Below are 21,937 nucleotides of genomic sequence, written 5' to 3'. Positions count from 1 at the left end.
CTATCTCTTTCAAACAAACAGGAGTATTTAAATAGAATTATCTCAAAATTTAAATATGGAGAAAATGTGAAAACTTTTCTGGGATCAACTAAAGATTTTTGCATAAGTCTCCTTGTGCATTGTATCAAATGCAATTTATTTAAATTTAAGATTGGACTCATTTAGCTATATTGCATATTCATTAATGCATTTTGAACCAAATCCCAAATAACAAAATTGAAATTTTTAATTACGTTTTTACTGGGGAATAGATAGGGACTGGGGCAGAATTAGTCAGGTGTAGAATTAGACGGTAGGGTGTTATTGTTTTCAGCAAAATATTATTTATACAGAGTAATCAACACGCTCTCCTATTCATTAAAATATTTATCAGTCTGATCCAAATATGTATCTCACATATTAGGCAAGGCAAAAAATCATTTACTTTTTAATTTCGTCCCAGTTTCCCTACCTTTTTTAGATATTTCCTATAAAAAAAAACAAATTTTGTTCTAACATTTCGGTCCAAATTTGTTTTTAATGGAAGTACACAGACTATAACACTCAGATGTTATTCTCATAAAACTCTGCTATTTCTCAAATTCAAGAAAATAAATAGTAAATAAAGTGAATTAAACTATCTGGTTAAGTATAAAAGCATATTTGCAATTAAATGCACTTGTTGAGTTAAATTTATAAGATCGTAAAATTTTAAGAGCATTTAAATTTTCCTTAACCTTTGAAGAATATATACATACACAAGAACGGATGCTCAATTAGAAAATCGGTGCTGCTTTTTATACTTATATTGATACTGAATCACTTGATGAGTTTTTTAACTGATAACTCCCTATCAAATTGATGTCCATTTTAGTGATAGCAATAAAAAACGCTGAAATTATATCCTCTGTGTGGAGGAGCGCTTTTTATGGTTATTATTTGTTAGACACCAAAAGTAAAAATTCAAGATATACTCAAAAAGACAAATCTAGGGCCCATAGGCTGATCTTCGAGAGTATTTAGCCAGTGAAATTTAACACTACAGGATTAAATAAAGAAAATTTACACAATGGACTTCGAGCCGATGATCATGTCCTTAGTGTATGACAGTTTTGGATAAATATTTACTGCCAAATTTTACAGACTAAATTTTCTTGAAGATCAGCCTGTCTATTTGGGCTCTAATACGGGTTTCATACCTGAGACTTAGCCATATGACTTAACTGCTCTAATTTTTCAACAATGAAGATTTTTTGGAAAAATTTGAATTAAGATTGGATTATTAAGGACAAAAAAAAAAACAATAAAATTGGTTGCTATTTAGGATTTTGAGACCGTCGGGAATTGGGCTAAACCTCTTGTATAAAAAGCGCTTAAGATTCGAGTTCGAGCTTTTCACTCATGATGGAAATTCATTTTGACACTCAATAACAGTGTACTTCATCACTGAATACTATCTATTCCAGTAGGGGAATTCTGTAATTTTCGTGGCATTGTCACGCGTGAGTTCGAAACCTGACAATGCCATTCGAGCTTTTTTTGTCATATCATATAAGTTCGAAAATGCAATTCATTGTATTTTTAATGAAATCCCTTTACTTGATGATTTTTGGAAAATACAGTACGTCTTGGTTGATTTATTTAACAAAATTCATTGTCATATTGCCTCTCAAATATGTGACTTCTGACAATACCACGTAAGCTTAAATGGAAATGTCACGGCTACAGAATCACATTTTCGAAAAAGCTCTCCTAAGATTTGAACAAAATTTGTCATATGGCATTTCCAGAGCGTTACAGAATTCCCCTCCAGGTCTAAATATTCATTCTGGCTTCAAGAACTCTTTTTCAAGACTCATTTAAGGAATATAAACCATATTCAAAAGGATCCCGGTCAAAATCCCGAAAGCCAAAATTCCAAACCTCAAAATACTGAAAACCAAATTCCGAATAAGTCGATATCTCGAAAAGCGAAAATCCCAAATGGGCCAAAATCCCGAAAAGCCAAAATTCTGAACACCAAAATACTGAAAGCCAAAATTCCGAATTGGTCAAAATCTCGAAAAGCGAAAATCCCAAATCTGTCAAAATCCCGAAAAGTCAAAAGCCCGAGAAGCCTCGCCCTAAATCTAAATAAATCTCTCGCGAGAAAGCCTAAAAGTTAAAATCTCGATTTCTTAAAAGTGTTATAGCTACTCCCACGATTGCTCCCGCGCTTGCTGGAGGCAAAGGGAAATTTTCTGTGTCTTCTGTGCGACTCTTGAAATGTTATGTTAACTAATTCATACCTGGCCCTTTGAAACTATTGGATTCATTTACACTTCTGAAGTTCGAGTAGCAGTAGATTACGTAGTAGATTGGTAAAAACGGTCAGTAAAATATCAAGCTATGAACGATCTTAACATCCTATATATAGTTTACAGTAATTTATGATAAATTTAACATTTTCTACAGAATAAAATAAATTTATTAATCAGAAATTTTGTCCTAAATGTTTATTATCTAATTACATTGAATTTCAATTTGATTTAACAATTAAATTTGATGCATAAATTTACAGATTTTTATAAATTAAAATATAAAGGAAGCTAAAGATAAAAAAAATAGACACGAAAATATTTTGTTTACAGATTTTTTTAATTATATTTGTTACGGCGTTATCACACTTGCACATTAAAATTTTAATGTGATTCACATCAATTTTCGCTTGTGAGCGTCCAATATTTGTGTCTTTGAGTCACTAAATATTTGGGGTTTTTCTATTTATTGATAAAAAAGTGGACTTGGTCTGCAAAAATAAGTTTAAATTTACCTAAAGCAAAAATATTTTTCACATTAAAAAATTAAAGAGAAAAAATCGCATTAATTTTTCGCATTAATGCTATAAACCAATTTATATCAAATTTTGCGGGCCAAGTCTACCTTTTTATCAACAAATAGATCAAATTTTGAATATAAAATGATTCAAATACACAAATTACACATTTGGACTCTCACCAGCGACAATTAATGTGAATCATATTAAAATTTTAATGTGCAAGTGTGATAACACAGCTACTCTCAGAAAGTTGAATTTTATAGAAAAATAAACTTAATATAATATATTCTCGTAATACCGAATTATGTTTTCCAGTAAAGACTTTCACGAATGGATTTTATATGTTTTGCTTGAATTAATTGTCTCCCTTGCATATATTTTTATAGACCAAAAAACTTAATTTTTTTAAGTGCTTTAAACATGAAAACAAATTCTATACGAAAGATTAAAACGTTAAGATCCGCACTTAACGATGAAAATGTAATTTCCCCTTCATAAAAACATTATTTTTTAATATTGAAATACTATGTTGGTACATAAAAAGACCCGTTTAAATTTCAAAATACCATTATGAAAACATACACTGTCGGTCAAAAGTTTCTTGACAAAAAAAAAAATCTTGAAAAAAAATAAAATTCAAGTTATGGCAAGTTCAAAAATGGCAAGTTAGCCTTTTTATATAAAGCTATTTGAATTGAAGTCAACTCCTAAATTGATCTCGGACTCAGCTCACAGTGTTTCCGAGGAAAAAATGTATTTAAACAAAAATTTAGTATATTTATCCCTCCATACGGAAACGTATCTTATAATACGGAAAAACTTCTCACTTTTTAAATATTTAGCATAACGATCACGAGTGCAGAAAAATTCCCATACGCATTTGTATGTGAAAATAAGAAATTAGCTTCAACTTTGAAGGCCACTCGACGGGGACTAGCTTTTGAGCTCAAATATTCACTAATAGAAAATAGTTGGAGATTTGCAAAAAAATATCCTAGATTTCTGCAACCTTCTACTTTGTGATTACGTGAGGCCTCAGTGGATCACAGTGGATAGAGTAGTGGCTCTATGACTGTGAGGTCTCGGGTTCGAGACTGGGCACCTGCAGATTTTTCAGCTGCTGTATTAGTTTCGAATTCGTCCAGTGAATGAATGGAAAAGTAATGCCAATGCATTGACAATGAACCGCCTAAAAAGAGAGAGGTTGGTATTTGGAAACAAGTTTCGACATGCAGAGTTCAGTCGAATACAAATACACATTCTCTGCCCGGATCCACAAACCGAGGCTGGTCTACCGTGTTATAAAGCGGTACTGTGTGTATCAGAACGCACACAGAGCACTGTGATATAGAGCAGGTTTACCCGCCTTGGGGGTTAAGATAGAACAGGAGAATGGGGAGTGCATAATGGGCCCAAATAAGTGGCCTGGGTGCAGCGGTTCCGAAAGGAATATAACCGGCCCATAGACAAATCTTGTGATTACGTACAAAGATTAGAAAGAAATAGCTTTAGTTATTCAGGAAAAAATATTTTCTCTATACACAGAAAAAAATATTTTGTAAAAATGTTCGTAAATGTTTGTGAATTCCTATATGGTGGACTTCCGAAATGCTCGTGAATCGTATAACCCACAAACAAGTTCGTAAAAGTTTGTACTTTTTTCACAAACATTGTTCGTAACATGATCATTTGACGAACATTTTTTGTACTTTTACAAACATTTGTTCGTAAATGTTCGTAAACACACAAAAAAATGTTCGTAAAATTTTGTCATTTGTTCGTATATGTTCGTAAAATGCTCGACAGGAAAAAAATGACAAAATTTTACGAACATTTTTTTGTGTGTTTACGAACATTTACGAACAAATGTTTGTAAAAGTACAAAAAATGTTCGTCAAATGATCATTTTACGAACAATGTTTGTGAAAAAAGTACAAACTTTTACGAACTTGTTTGTGGGTTATACGATTCACGAGCATTTCGTAACTCCCCCATAGGAATTCACAAACATTTACGAACATATTTACAAAATAGTTTTTTTCTGTGAAGGTCACCAGTGACCCAATCGTCCATAGATGAAATTAAATTCTATTTTATTCTACTTATTTAAATTTTTATAAAATTATATGGAATATGTGTGAATAATAGATTCGGAAGTGTTTTACGTTGATACACGCTATGAATGTTTTTCACATTTTCTCCTTGGTATACTTTGATCAATGCAAATATGCCTAAAGATGAAACAATTAATACTCCTGTCATAGAACACATAATAATACTCTTCATGTGTCACTCTGTCCTGTATAACTGTTCCTGTAATCTCAAAGTGTTTGGCAGTAATGTATATATATATATAAAAAAGAAATGTTGATGTTGTGATGTTGTTGTGCAAAAAAAAAACTCAACTGATCAAATGTTACCAATTTCATGTGCGAAGGGATATCAAAGCAATCCGATGTCACGCAACCCCGCCGATAGAGTACGACCACAGAATCCTGGTATGGGTCCAAATCAGCAGCAACATCAACAGATGGGGCAGCAGCGTCCGCAGCATACGCAACAGATGCAGCAACAAATGCAACAGCAAATGCAGCAACAGCAACCATTCTATGGCGGCCCCTCGACGGCTGGTGTACAGCAGAGGGGTCCGATGCAGCAACAACAACGTGTGGGAATGATGCAGGGACGTGGTCCAATGTCACAGCAACAGCAACAGCAGCAAATGAAGAAGGCACGGTATTTTATGGCAATGTTTGACTATGATCCCAGCACCATGAGTCCAAATCCGGATAGTTGCGAAGAGGAACTGCCGTTTCAAGAGGGTGACACGATCAAAGTGAGTGAGGGGGGTGTTTAATGATGATGATGATGATGATGATGGCAAATGGGGCCTCACACACAAAATCATATTGTCCTGACCTCGTAGGTGTATGGTGACAAGGACCCGGATGGATTCTATTGGGGTGAACTTCGTGGACGCCGTGGCTATGTGCCTCACAATATGGTGACGGAAATTGAAGAGGGACAAGTGGGGGCTCAGGGTGGTGTACCACTCACAACTGGAACAACTCAGAGTGTCCGTGGTGTCAGTCGAGATCGCTGGGGTGACATTTATGCCACATCATCGGTTAAGCGAATGATTGCACTCTATGACTATGATCCGCAAGAGCTCAGTCCCAATGTTGATGCCGAGGTGAGTCCCTAGAAAGATGTGGATTTTTTTGTGGATTTGTTGATGGAAAGGATTTTATGCATTATAAAACACTATCAACATAACAGTAAAAGACAAATGCACTCGAGACTCGAAAGACTGACAGAAAAAAATACACCCCATAAGAAAAAAGAAAAAACAAAAATCCAAGTAGTGGCAAATGGTTGTGAACTTATGTGGCTCTACCCCATCTTTTTGTCGCACCCAACTGCAGGTGGAGCTCAGTTTCAAGACTGGCGACGTTGTCCTCGTGTACGGTGAGATGGATGAGGATGGCTTCTACATGGGCGAACTGGATGGTGTGCGTGGCCTTGTGCCGTCCAATTTCCTGGCTGAGGCGCCCGAACAGTACAATAATCAAATGGCGGCCGGCGGCATGGGGCGGGGCGGCATGAACAATCGCGGTGGCAGGACGTCAGCACCTGGTGGATCGGGGCCAGGTGCCCGGGGTCCACCTCCACCGCCGCGGGACAACATGAATATGGGACCAGTGGGTGTGAATCAGCGTGGTCAGCAAATGAGAAAAGGTATGTCCTCCATCTGGCAACTTCCGCATTAAAAACCAAAAAAAAAAAAAAACAAAAAAAAATGAAAAATAATCTCACGTAAAAAGAGATTCTATAATTGAAGCCAAAAACTAAAAAAAAAAGACACATCGCAACATTACCGAAATCTGATTTAAAAATATTTGTGTCTGCAGATATAATACGAGAAAATTTCATTTCATATAACAGTATCTGTACATAAAATAATAACTTTTCTTTAATCATATATTTAAAATTATTGTAATGAGATTATGAAAGACTCTTAAACCACATTCCTTCCCAGATTAACAGAAAAAAAGCATTTCAGCATCATAAATAGTTGAAGATTTATGCGCAATATGTCGCTGAATGAATGAATCATTTTTATTTCTTTATCATAATTATCCCACAATTTAGAGAGATTACCATTTTATTAAATTATCATTGAGCATCATCAAATATAAAATAAAATAATTGTAGTGGAGATTTCTTCAAAATATCTTCAAAAGGCATTCTCTGTAAATATCATTTTTTTTTCTAACGCTGTGTTACCATGAAATTCTTGAAAATAAATATTTTAAAACACTGATTTTAAACACTGAGAGAAATCCAAAAAAGTTAAAATAATATTCCGGAAATGTTTATTTTACCCTGCAGTATTGATCCGAAATCGGTGTAAATATTACACTTTTTAGGTGTATTAGGGGTTAAAGTTACCCTTTCTCATGTTAATTTTTCCCTCTAAAAGGTGTAAAATTAACATTAAAAAATGTTGATATATTTTACACCTAAAAGTGTAAAAAGTTATGAGGAAAAAAAGTTAATCGTACCCCCGTTTTTTCTCAGTAAATTAAAATTTCGTATAATATATAGCCCAAAAAACAGTCCAAAATATATAGCCCAAAGACAATAGCTAAAGAAAATGTTATCAGTTTATCGGATATTTATTCCATAATGGAATACCATTGTTAGCAATTTATTCTTGGGAGAAATTCATATAGTGTCGCTTATAGGAAAAATAGACCACACCTCCGATAGAAGATGTCTTATTAGAAATTTTTCTTTTAGTAGGGTAAATTAAGCTAATTCAAAACCTACTCCAAATGGAAATTTTTGGCTACTCCAAATGGAAACATCATTGTTTTCACGATAAATACAGTACTAAATTATTATGTTTATATATTTTCTATACCACAGTTTCATTATTTACAAGGGTAGGAACCCAACTGTCTCCCGCGGATCGGGACGAAACTTGGCATGTAAGTAGGGTCCATATAGAAAGTTAACTAGCCACTGGCTTTTTACTGTGCGGCCATTAGAAGTAGTCATTGTGACCATTCATAGTCATGAATTTCTTATATATGAAAGATTCTTTTAACATTTGTTGCTATTTTTCTTTGACCTGAAAATGCGTTTTAATGATGTTAAAGCTTGGTTTGTGAGTTACTGATGAACGTCAGAACCCTTTCATGGGATACACCTTCATGGTAATGTCATAGGTCATCCGAGTAAACATTATACTTTTTCAAGGAAAATAATATTTTTAATATCAGCGAATTTTTCTTTCAGATAGTTTAAAAATAGCGAATGGGAAAAATTTCTTATTTTTCTGTTCCTTCTTTTCCTCTTTAAATTTTACTGCTGCCGGATTTCTTTTTCTTTCTGGTAAGATCCACATTGCATACTTTTTCGTCTTCAATTCTTTTTATTACAAAAATATTTGTTTTTTGTTCATATCTCTGCCATTTTTTATTCGATTTTGATGAGTAAGTAGTCGTTAGGAAGGTCCGAATGAGCTTTATAACATACCCAAAAATCATAAAAATCGGAAAATTACAACTGTCAAATTTTCAAGGTAAAAAATACTTCTTCGGCTGAATTAACGTTTGACTACATTAACAGCGAATTACATTAAAATTATGTGGTTAGTTTTGTCTATATGAGTTTTAATTTACTTTTTAAAATTCTACTTTGAAATGTTTGGAAAATATTAAAAGAAAGCAATAATAGTTAGTCTGAAATTTTCGAAAATACACATTTTCTATACAATATAAAAATATTGGATTTTTTTATCATAAGTAATCATTATCATCAACATGTAATTTAAAATTTTTGCACAATTTCAGGAAGAACACAATTTATTAAAAAAAAAATTGTAATAAAAAAATTGTAAAGTTGTAATTTTCCGATTTTTATGTTTTTTGGGTATGTTATAAAGCTCATTCGGACCTTCCTAACGACTACTTACTCATCAAAATCGAATAAAAAATGGCAGAGATATGAACAAAAAACAAATATTTTTGTAATAAAAAGAATTGAAGACGAAAAAGTATGCAATGTGGATCTTACCAGAAAGAAAAAGAAATCCGGCAGCAGTAAAATTTAAAGAGGAAAAGAAGGAACAGAAAAATAAGAAATTTTTCCCATTCGCTATTTTTAAACTATCTGAAAGAAAAATTCGCTGATATTAAAAATATTATTTTCCTTGAAAAAGTATAATGTTTACTCGGATGACCTATGACATTACCATGAAGGTGTATCCCATGAAAGGGTTCTGACGTTCATCAGTAACTCACAAACCAAGCTTTAACATCATTAAAACGCATTTTCAGGTCAAAGAAAAATAGCAACAAATGTTAAAAGAATCTTTCATATATAAGAAATTCATGACTATGAATGGTCACAATGACTACTTCTAATGGCCGCACAGTAAAAAGCCAGTGGCTGGTTAACTTTCTATATGGACCCTACTTACATGCCAAGTTTCGTCCCGATCCGCGGGAGACAGTTGGGTTCCTCCCCTTGTTAGTTAATTTTGCTCCAAATAAAGCGAAAATCCATTCATATTCACAAATTTTAATTTGTTAATTTCTTAGAAAAATTAAAAGTGTACCTTTTCATCGATCGAATTTTTCATGGATAGACCATGTTTTCCAGTGAAAAACACATAAGGAGACTGTTGTTTATTCGTTTTGTTTAACATTTATGTCATATTTCTGGATAATTTTAGTTAAATTAAGTGTTAATCTTTATTTTTAACAGCACGTGAAGTTTTCAAATGAAATAATTGAACAAAAAGGAGTTTCCTGAAGTGTCTGCAGATGCTTCAATAGGAAATCCCGGAAATATGATTTTTTTGGAGAGATTTTTTTATTGTTTTAGATGGGAAAGGTGAAAAGACCAGGAATAAGAACAAATCCTGCACTCAGGAGCAACTCAACAAGGTTTTGGTAGCCTTTCGTCGCGGTTTCACTTACACTGTTTGTCTCCAATTAGAAACTTTACCTTGTCTCCATTTGGATTAATTTGTTTCCAATAGAAGCATTTTACGTTCGCGTATTTTTCTTGTATTTAAGAAGTTTTCAAATTATATCTAAAGAATTTTCACTAAACAGTAGCATTCTAGAAGAGTCAATGAGCAAATTTATGTAATTCTCTTCAAAAAAAAAAAAAAAAAAAACAATGAACTTAATGTGTTGAAATTTCTGTCAAAGTTAAAGCGTCTGGAAAAGGTTTTGAATTAGGATGTTTACCCTATTACCCAAATGAATTTTTTATTGAGCATTTTTGATTTTTTACTGCTCAAATGGATTTTTAAACTGACCAAATTTAATTTTTTGCTGAAAACTAAAATCAGTTTTGGGAAGAGCTTACTTAGTAAGTTTAATAACACCTCTTCAAGCTAAATATAACCTTAAAGTTGAACCAAATCGCGGAAAATTCTAGAATTCTATTAAAATTTCCGTGACTATAATCTTTTTTTCGTATATGAATAATTTTTACGGAAATAAAACTAAAATAAAAGATACTATATAGTGCAGTAGAACTACTTAATAGATGACATTTGACGACAAAAACTCCATCGTGCACAGGAGTTACATCAAATGAATAATTTTAGGGCTATAAAATATTAAGCGTTAACATTATTTTTTACAAATTTTCGGCTCTAAACAACAGTATTGTAAGTCTACTTAACAGTAATATACAAATAGAAAGATGGTATCTTTTGATGCATAAACCTTAAATCTACATCCGTAAAAAAATATTATATTGATTAAGTTAGTCCTGCAATGCAAAATTATGCCAAAAAATTTAAAATCACCCGGCACAATTATTTATTGGCTCCAATTTTACTGTAAATAATTTAAAAATATCGTTAACCGATATTCAATGCTTAAATATGATAAAATAGTTTCAAAAGTTGAAAGAAAAAGATTCCCCAGGAAAGATATGCAATCCATTGTGAGGAGGCGTCGACCTTGAGGCAGATCTAAGTCAAGGTAGCTGAATAAAATTCAGAATCTTTCCTTGAAGCGCCTTGGGATCGAACTCGAACATCTTCTTGAAGTGGCGGAGGATCGAAAAGCGTGGGCTGCTAAATTGGATGTCATGGGCCCGCGACCCCAATAGGGATAAGCGGCTGAAGACGATGATGATGATGAGTTGAAAGTTTGCTGTCAAACTTTAAACATCTTTCCTGAAAAGTTGCATTTTAGACTTACGATAGTTTTGTTTTGAGCCAACGAAATTGCTTTCGCATTTCTAGACAAACTTACATTATTTATTGAAATTCATTATCAGATAGTCTGAGATCGGAGAACGAAAATATATAAAGAATACTGAGCTGGGCATTTTACGTATGCATAGTTCTGGAAAATAAACATTTTGTTTTAAATAGTTTATAATACCCTAATATTTTACTGGATATTTTCCAATATAGATAAAATGCAATAAGAGAAACTATCTGCACTTAGATTGAAGATAATTCATATTCGTTTGGAAAATGAATTTTATAAAAATGTTAAATTGTGTGATAGATCTCCAGACTTTTTAATTTTTTTCACACAATAACTATATAATATGCGAATATCTAAAAAAGAAGATAAATTACTGAAAACGTGAGATTATTGCCAATCAATGCGATCCAATTCTTAGCTAACTAAATAACTGAACTCTCGATATTCCGAAGAATATTTGAAAATAATTAAAATGTGAAGCTTGCGAAATTAAAATATTTAAATCTATTGCTTCCATCAGATATTTTATAATATATACTTTTTTATATAATAGCCTCTACACTTTATGACAAATTTTCGTCAAAAAGGAAACTTGACCCACTTTTGGCACATTTTGACGCGATTTTCGTGCACATTTACAAGTGTTTCACTTCAAAATGATCCATTTTGACAAGAAACTTACACAATGTGCAGAGGCCATAAGATCTATCTAGTTGAATATTTAAAAATATTATGATTTAAAATACTTCAGTGTAAAAGAGAAATTTCATGTTAACACAGCGTAATTTAAAACACATCGTTAATCAATTCATTAATTTTCTTTTCAAAATAAATTCATAGAATCCTCCTCTATATTGAGTTTGAGAAAGAGTTCTTTCGAAAAAAAGCGCATTGGTATCATGACAATATATTTTATGGAGGATAAAAAGTTTGCAAGAAATCAAAATTTTATTTTATATATTGAGTTTACGCGATAGAGAAAACGGACAACTCAATATAATAAACATTATTCTTTCTTTTCTTATTAATTCTGAAATGAAAATGAAAGAAAAGTCATAAAGTGACAATTTTTCGTCATTAATCCTTTCTTCTTTTCCATCTGACTTTATCATGTTTTCTTTATTTTAGACATACATATATATTTCTTAAGTTTTACGTTTGTTTTCATTTTTGGTAAATGAAAAACAACAAAAGAAATAAGAAAACCAAAAAGATGTGACATGAAGAAGAAAAGAATATCATTATTTTTTGTGAGAATTAAAACAAAAATTGAAAGAAAAAGAATCCAAAAAAAAAATCAAAACAAAATCAATCTTAAGCCGGATGCTTTAAATGTTTCAGTGTGCGCACCACTTAAAAAGCTCTTTCTATCTTGTCTTTTGTAATACTCACTATCAGCGTGTTTAGGGCGCGAAGGCAAGGGATTCCTGAATCAAATTTATACCCTATATTATCCTTTTGTTTTGTACAAACGCAATCAACAATATTTTTTACAAGTGGATAGAGATAATTTCTGTTTTGATCTCTACTGTTGTCAGTCGTTAATATAATATTTAAAGAAAAAAATAAATAAATAATACTATGAGTATTTTATGCAAAATGATGCACATATGAAGAGATAAATTAATTAATACACAACTTAAAGTCAAATGAAATAATGTTAATAATTTTGTAAATGAAGAAATTTGTAAATGTTTAAAGAATGGAGTAGGGTCGGCATTTGGGGAGATCTTGCCGAACGCCTTTAGACGCGAATTGCTCTGCTGTGGTAAATGTCAAGTCTTCATGTTGTTTGTTGCTAGATGCTCGCCCTACTTCCCCTACACTGTTAGACACCACGGGCCACCCTGCCCCCGATCACCAAACGCAGGTAACTAACTACTTAAAGAAAGCTAACTAAAAATTTGCTATTGAATCTGGTACATTATTTGAAGAGAAAATGATTTTAACAAAAAAAAAATATTTAAAAGAAATAAGCTCATTATACAAAAAAATTTTCAATAAAATTGTTTTGAAAAAATATAAGAGAAGAACTAGATAATGAGCTAAGTCAATCATGAGATAATTAAAATTGAAATTAAAGAAAAGAAAAAAAAACGAGAAACACACCCACCTGCCCACTCATAAATAATTTGTAGCACATAAAGTACATTAAATATTTGTCTTTAGACAAAATTTTACAAAAAAAAATTATTTTTTGATCATATTTGAAGTGTTTTAAAATACTGCAATTTTGCTGCGTGACGCAATTTTGAATTTCATAACAAAAATTAGTTGCAATGAGAAGAGTTGGATTATTTTATTTAATTTATTTTACTTATTTACTTTATACTTTTAAAACTCGCCGACTGATCGCTGCTGCTATAGTTAAATTTAGTCAAATACTTTTTTTTTATAGAAGTTATATGTTTTTGTCAATACAATTACTTTTGGTTAATTTCGTTTTTGCTCGACACCGTTTTTTAAATAATTCATCCTTCACACAATTTTTTTTAGTTTTTTTTTATTAAATTTGATAGAATCTTTAATTATTTTGAAATAATAGTAATGATCCAAGAGCGTCTCAATAAGTAGACACTTGATGTGATCATTTTCAAAGTCACTCAAAAGCTATTAGAGAAAAATTTACATATTTTTCTTAGATGAAAAATGCAAAATTAGAACTTACACATGGTACAGCTTAAACAGAGCCTTTGTAGTTGATAGACAGATTCTGAAATGAATTGCGATTGCACTCTCTCTATTTTATCAAGTGTTACTTGTGCATATTTCTTAATATTCCTGTGATGGTTTATTTCTGCACAGAAATCCGATATGTTAGGAAAAATAATCAGAAATTATAATAAATGATATTCTTATATTACTTAATTCACATCCTAAATTATCCTCATGAGAAGATTTATCTTTTTAGACTTCCAGTATTGTTCAAACTCGACGAAGAGAGCAATATAAATGTTTTGTTTTAAAAAAAACTTAAAAAATCGCTTTACATTTTTTTAATTAAATTTTTTGTCGTTTTTTGGATTTATGAAATTTTTGTCATATGTATTTTGGATCATGGTTTCTTTTTTTCAAGGCGAACCCTTGTGAGTCCTGTTCTTATAGTAAGCATTTTTAGGTAAAAGTTTTAAGTCTTCTCATCAGTGCCCGTAAAATATTGAAAATTTGAAAAAGGCATGATCAGTATTTATCTACAAGGTTAGCTAACTAATAGCCTCTACACACTAGAGAAATTTATGTCCATATTTGACAATTTCCTACACAAGCTAATGCCGCCTACAGATTAGGGAAATTTATGTCAATATTGAAGCGAATTCCCTACGCTTGTGTAGGAAAAACTCTTCAATGTGGACTTAAATTTCTCTAGTGTGTAGAGGCCATAAAAAAAGTTTTCGTTAAAACTTGGCATTCTGAAACAAATATCTTACGTCAGTATAGGGAACACTGTCAAAATGTCTTCAATTTAGCGAAATATGAACATAAATTTCTGTAGTGTCAACAGGCCATTAATTCAATATTATGGCCTCTACATATTGGTGAAAGTTATGTATTTATTGAAGTGTTTTTCTACACAAGCGTATGGTCTCTACAAACTAAGGAACTTTATGCCCATATTGAAATAAAATTCCCTGCGTTCGTATAGGAAAAACTCTTCAATATGGACATAAATTTGTCTAGTGTGTAGATGCCAGTAGGGAATTTACTTCAATATTGACATAAATTTCTCTAGTGTGAAAAAAATATAGTGAAACAAAATATCAAGGTGTCATTAAATAACACATTGACACTAAATGATGGTACTATCATACACCTTTGCAGAAAATTAAAAGCAACTTTTTAAAATGTCAGTAGGGAAAAGTAGGCACCTTTGAAAATGAGGCACCTCTGTAATTAAGATTTTTCTCCCATGTTCAAGTGGAACTGAGCCATATCATAATGTAATTTAGCTTCTCAATTTGTTTGAGCAGTTAAATTATATCACGATAAGGCTCAATCTTATTTAAAAATAGGTGAAAAATCACAATTTCAAAGGTGCCCCACTTCCCCCTATAGTCGTCTATATTTTTATTCAGAAAACCATGATATTGTTTATTAATGCAAATTAGGGAGACTGGGGCAAAATTTGTCAAAACGCATATTTAATTCTTTCACGAGCCCTGAGAACACTTAAAAGTTTTATAACAAGCATATTCTTATAGGAAATTTACTGCTCTATACAACATTGCAGAAGAGGCAGAAGACTATTTTCCTCTATCTAGAAAGAAATGTGATTTTCGAATCATTTTCTAAAAGTTGATTTTGTGGAAATTCTCAAAATTGCTGGGGCAAATTTTGTCAGTCTTCAGATAATTTGTGACGTTTTACTCTCGCAAACGTTAAAAATATCAAATAGACATATTTTTATAGGAATTTCATTCCTCTAGAACTTTCTCGAAGATAATTTTTCTCTATCTCAACGAAAAATGTGCTTAAATTGAGCTAATCAGTATTAATATTTTCTGTAAGCCAAATATTCCAAAAATTGGGCTCAAAATTTCATTATTTTTTATTTTGTATAATCCTTTCTCGAATACTTTGAAACTTTGTAAGTTAAAGAAAATTCATGAAGGCTATCTAAAATAAAAATTTCAAGCCTCAGTATCTTTTTTTTTTTAGAAAATAGTGAATATTGAAATTTTCGTTTTGACAAATTTTGCCCCAGTCTCCCCTACTCTTCTTCTTTTCGGTACAATTTTAATTAGATCAAAGAAAGTCTTTAATTATTATTTTTTTCTTGATATTCCTTATGCCTCTAACACACTGTTTAGATCAGGAAAATTTACTGAAATCAAAATTTCCATCCCTGTCTTTCTTAAATGGGTTACACTTGTCAGAAACTCTCTTTTGCGTGCAAATAGAAAATAAATTTATTTTCTGATATTAAATTTATAAGAGTGTAATGCCCAGCGCACAATAACTTTTGTTTAGTAAACATGTTTTTGATATTTCAGTGAGAATGAGTGAGATCTAGATCTAGTCATCTCGCTCATTCTCATGGCAAATTTTGAAAACATGTTTACAAACAAAAGTTATTGTGCGTTGGGCATAATGACCAACGCAGAATAACTTTTGTTTGTAAACATGTTTTCAAAATTTGCCATGAGAATGAGCGAGATGACTAGATCTAGATCTCACTCATTCTCACTGAAATATCAAAAACATGTTTACTAAACAAAAGTTATTGTGCGCTGGGCATAAAAGAAAGAAATAGACATGTAATAATATTTCTTAATATTCCCATGAAAACCGTTTAAGAAAAACAGGGATGTGAATTTTGATTTCATGAAATATTCCTGATCTAAAAGATGTGGTAGAGTCGTTAAAACATCAATGCATTTTCATAAAAAATATATTATTGTGTCAAATTTAAGAAAAATCGAAGGAAGAAAATTGAAAACTTTGGTTAGAGTTGATTGAAAACGTAAAGTAAAACAGTGATTTCAGTAAAAATGATAAAATCTTTTCATTGCCAGAATCTGAAAGATTAAAAAATAAATTAGAGAGTAATTGATTCTATAAGACTTCGTGAAACAAATGGGGAGCTTTAAGTGCTTATTATAAAGTGATTACTCCCTTAAAAGATACTAAACTTTATTTTATTAAGCTTTAAACATGTTTAATAAATAAAGCATTATCATCATATAATTAAGTATAATTCCCTATAAAAATAATTTGGTTGCATTACGTGTTTTCTGATGGGTTGGAGTTTGAAAGCATTGTAAACATTTAAAATTTCTTACCCAATTATTGAACACGATTAAATTAAATTAATTTTAAGGGATTAAATGTAGGATGAAAAATCAATTTAAACTTCACCTAAATTTTTAATTCATTTTAGAGAGTGTTTCAGCAATTCGTCTCAGAATCTGTTAAATTTCTTAATCATGTATTAAGATTATTGGGAAAAAATTACAATCTCCAACAAAACGACCAAATGACGCGTAAATTTTTGTTTTTGAGTAGGGCAGAAATGGACTTACTCTGCTTTAACCAGAAGCTATTAAAAGAAAATTACACTAAAAGATTAGTTAGAAATTTTGTGAAAAGAAAAGAAAAATCACATCATCTACATTGAAAAACTACTTCAATAACATTTTATCAAATTATTTTTTGAATGGTTAATAGTTTTAGTCTATTGGAATGATTTGTGAAAGTCATCCATGAGATATGATTGGATTTTCTGTCCATTTTTCTTATTACAATAAATTAATTGAAAAGTTGAGTTGTTTGGTTGTTTTCCTTTGTTTTTGCTACCAATATTTGATGATGATTTTCTTTCATACGAGTTTATTCTGTAAATCCTCTGTCTAGTTCAATACACTTTTCCCTACCCATTATTGAAAATTTAAAATTAAAATTAAATAAAAAGATAAATTTAATAAAGTTCAGAAGATTCCTGTTGTGCATAGCATCTATATATTTCCTTTTTTTTTTGGTGATTGCGATATATAGATTCTTTTTAGTGTTAACACGTTAATTGGTCTATTTCAATATTAGTGTTGTGTTAAAATTGGTTTTTTGAAAAAGAAAATTACTCCTCTAATCCCATAAAAGCAAAATTGACAATCCGAAATTTATATAATGTGTAATTTAAATATCTTCTTAATGCAACATTTTAGATCATCATCACTTGCTATCTTAATTTAAAAAAAAAAAAAAAAACAAGAAAACACAGCAACAAAATGAGCCAAGTGCTATTTCTCACACTTTGAAGCGAATTAATAGAAAAGAAAGACATTTAAAAATAAAATTCTTTTCACAATTTTAGACAAAAACAAACCCTCATGAACATAAAACTTAAATATGACCCTGCATGTTTGTAGTTTTATTTCTATCCTTTCTCTATGCTCTCTCTCTTTCCTCAATTTTTGATATATAAATATACTTCCGTTTTTTCTTGTTCAATAGTGTGATTATAGAATAAATGTCTTTTTCTTCACATCATTTAGTGATGAAGAAAATTTCTGTCCCTGTCAATTTCATTTCCATGAATGTTCTTCTCTCAAGTGTTTGTAATATAAATGTTTCGTTGAATTTTGTACAACCATTGAATAAGTCATCATCAAAAATTCGGATGGCAATTTCAATTTTGTGAATACCCAAATTATTTAGGCACACATCTATTAGTAAGTTAATTGGGCTAATTTCTGTCGTCGCGCATATAATATAAATAAATAATTTTTCTTTCATAAAAAAAAATAAATGGAAAATACAACAATTAAAGTGCTAAAAAAAAAGTCGTTTTATGCAATAAATGCAAAGTTGAAATTGTATTCCGGACTGTCCATAAAATTGCGCAATATATAAAATGTGATATGGAAAGCTCTAATTTGAATGCAATTTAAATTTTCTCTTCTATCAGATTTACATACAAGAACATTGAAAAAAAATGAAAAATAATAAATAAAAGTTGTGTTTTGATTGGTAGAATCGTGCCTCTTTATTTTTCAACTTCTCTATTCCATTCGTTATTTGTTTTTCAAATCAAAGTTTTATCTCTTTTTGTATCTCTCTCTCTCTCATAATTTTCACTCATTTGCATATTATTGATTCATTTTCTTTTCATATTTGCTAAAATAAGAAATATTGATTTTTCATGTCTTTAATACAAAAATAATTTTGAGTAAAGATATTTGTAGTTTGTTGATACAAAAAAAATATATAAATTAAAAATGTTTATTTAGATTTGTTTTTAGATTTGGAAGAATGACCACTTCATTCTTCTTTTCTTCAATTGAAATGCAATGTTGAGCTTAGTAAATAAATAAAATTAAAGTTTTGATAAATAAATGAATTGAAAAATAATAATATTAGAAGTTAAATAGTGTCACTCAGTCGGTTAGAGAATTTTATGAAACACAATATTAATTTTGAAAAAAAAACTTATAGAAAATTATAAAAATATTTGATTTTATTTGATAAGAAGATGTGGAAATATATCTGTACGTTTATCCAATCAAACTTTGATGCATTGTTTAATAGAAATAGACTTTCCAGGTTAATCTTAAATTGCTGAATTTTGCAAAATAATTTTCAATATAAACAAGAAGTTTAAATTTTTTAGTCCACATATCTTGAATTACTAACGAAATTTTGGGGCTATAATAATTAAAGAAACAACCTTTATATTGTTTCTGACACACATGAACATTGAAGAAATTAATTTTTTAAATGTTGTTTTAGAGAAAAGTGGAATGTTTATAGACACATGCATGAAATTAAAATAAGATAATAAAAGAAGAATTATAGATATTCAATAATTGGTTAATACATTATTCAGCAACGTGGGGCAAATTGTAACAAAACGTGTTGCTTTTTTAAGAGCTACTAGAAGACTGAAATTTGTTTTAAAAAAAAAAAACTTATAGGAAATTTACTTCTCTACATTTTTTATGCCAATTTTCTCAATCTCAAAGATTTACATGCGCCAAGTAAGCTAAAAAAACGTATGTTTCCTCTATTTTTTTCTAACATAATAAAAAAATTATTTAATTCAAGTTTGTGAAAGTACAACATTTAAACTATATTTTCTGAGACTTTCATTAAAAAAAAAAATTAAATTTAGCCGCTGTAAGCTGATTTTCGAAGATGTTTTTCGATGGATAGATTGCTCAGAGTAGCTACAACTGAAGGTATAAAACCAAATATTTCTTGTTAACAGATGAGTTAAACTCGTCCTTGAACGAAAGATTTTATGTTTCATTAATTACAACGTATTCTACAAGACGAAACGTTGTGTAAAATACGTCGAAAATGCTAATTTTTTGTATAAAATTCTCCCAAAAATTCAAATTTTATTTTTTTAAAACCTTTGTTCAAGGATTAGTTTAAGAGCAGAATCACATTGACAATAAAATGCTCACCGTATTTTGTTAATTTACGTATTTTCATTACAATTCTTACGGAAATTCTCGATTACCGTATTACCTTATGTCATATTCGGTGGCACTAGGTGAAAATAATATAAGAAAATTGAAGAAATAAAACGAAAATGCGATAAACGGTGAGCAAAAGAAAACTGTACGATTAATTTCTCTTACAGTTTTTTTTTGCTCACTGTTTATCGTGTTTTCGTTTTATTTCTTCAATTTTCTTATATTATTTTCACCTAGTGCCACCGAGTATGAGATAAGGTAATACAGTTATAAAAAATTTGCGTAAGAATTGCAATGAAAATGCGTAAATTAACGAAATACGGTGAGGCTACGGTGAGCATTTTATTGTCAATGTGATTCTGTCCTAACTCATTAGCTAACAGAGAATGTTTCGTTTTAAGATTTCAGTTGAATCTACTCTGAGTAATTTCGTCCAGTAAAAAACAATTCTTTTGTTTTTTAAGTCTCCAAAATTTTTAAAAAGTAATTTCAAAAATTATACTTCAAATGTACTAACTTTTATATGTAAGAACTTGAATTAAACTTTTACCTAAAGCCACGTCTACAAAAAAAACAAGCTTTTTTAAACACAATTTTCCCTATCACTACTGTAGGCAGAAACGTCAATTTTTTTAAAAGGGCTATTTTTGACGAAAATGGCCTGTAGTGTGTAGACGCCATATGTAGGGCTGGAAGATTGCTATTTTTTATCATTCTTGACCCACGTAACCCCTTAAAAGGAAATATATCTTTTGACACGTTTTCAAAAAATTGATTTTGTAGAAAGTATCAAATTTGCTAAAGAGTATAGTGAAAATCATGGGGCAATTTGTGACATCTTACTTTGATTTATTACTGACTCTCGTAAAAGAAAAAATTGTCCAATTGCTCAAATTTTAACTGCTCGAACTCCAAGAGATAGCAGTTTCACAATTTTATAGGAAATTTCCTCAAGAACTTTCTCGCAGATGGTTGTTTTCATCTTAACTCTCAATATGCTTTTCAAATCAAAAATTGGATTAGGTAATAAATAATTCGTATAATGCAATAGAGATGATTGGAGACAAGTATACGCTATGTATATCTTACTAAATGTATTTTTTTACTTGAAGTGATAATTTTTGATAAAATAATTTATAGTGGACAACTCATTGAAAAATTCTAAGATAGACAACGGTTCAGATGATTAAAATTGTTTTGGAAATGCTCACTTAAACAAAAATTTTGGAAAATAACTTAATCAAATAACTTCGTGTCTTTTGTTTGCTAAATAATTAGGATTGCGCCTTACACACCTTAAGTGAACCTTACGAAAATACGTATCCTAGGGATACTACATACCAAGCAAAACTCAGTTAAAAAATTCATTAAAGAAAAATCATTGGGTATTTTTTTTATTATTAAAATTTGCAAGTTAAAAATTCGCAAAGTTTTTACTTTTATTGGTTTAATTAGAATTAAAGATGATAATGACTAGCGCACAATAACTTTTGTTTGTAAACATGTTTTCAAAATTTCCTATGAGAATGAGCGAGATGACTAGATCTAGATCTCATTCACTCTCATTGGAATGTCTAAAACATGTTTACAAAACAAAATTTATTGTGCGTTGGGCATAAGAAAAGGTAATACATGAGTGCGGTATGAAAAGAATTATCCGATTCTCATTTTTTTAGAGGATTCTCTATCTGGTATTAATTTTCTAGGCATTATGCATTCAAATAATAAGTTTTAAAGAGATTTTTCCAATTTTCATACAAAACAGTGATACTTCTTATAAAGAAGATGAATGGTGTTTTGTAATAACTATAGTTTCAGGTTTATTAAATCCAAAATTTTTAGTCTTACTGGTGACCATTTCGACTTTGTTTTCTCAATTTGTTTTAGAAAAAATGCAAAAACATTTTTTTTCCGACTGGAACTGTACAAGTACAAATCCTTTTAAATATTAGAAGTTATTCAGAAGACTTAAG

General features: G+C 30.4%; 1 protein-coding gene across 1 annotated transcript in view; it reads left to right on the top strand.

Annotated features, from left to right (window-relative positions):
* The window catches only part of LOC129809500 (RIMS-binding protein 2), a 92,895-nt gene that overhangs the window by 60,444 nt on the left and 10,514 nt on the right, over positions 1 to 21,937 (top strand). The window contains exons 16-19 of the mRNA XM_055859349.1: positions 5,235 to 5,633; positions 5,724 to 5,990; positions 6,223 to 6,535; positions 12,852 to 12,919. Of these exons, the coding sequence (XP_055715324.1) occupies positions 5,235 to 5,633; positions 5,724 to 5,990; positions 6,223 to 6,535; positions 12,852 to 12,919 (1,047 nt within the window). The remainder of the gene's footprint in view (positions 1 to 5,234; positions 5,634 to 5,723; positions 5,991 to 6,222; positions 6,536 to 12,851; positions 12,920 to 21,937) is intronic.

This window comes from Phlebotomus papatasi, chromosome 1 (genome assembly GCF_024763615.1).
Source record: "Phlebotomus papatasi isolate M1 chromosome 1, Ppap_2.1, whole genome shotgun sequence".
In the NCBI taxonomy this organism is placed as follows: domain Eukaryota; kingdom Metazoa; phylum Arthropoda; class Insecta; order Diptera; family Psychodidae; genus Phlebotomus; species Phlebotomus papatasi.
Note: the sequence above shows the minus strand (reverse complement) of the source record. Positions and strands in the feature narration are given on the sequence as shown.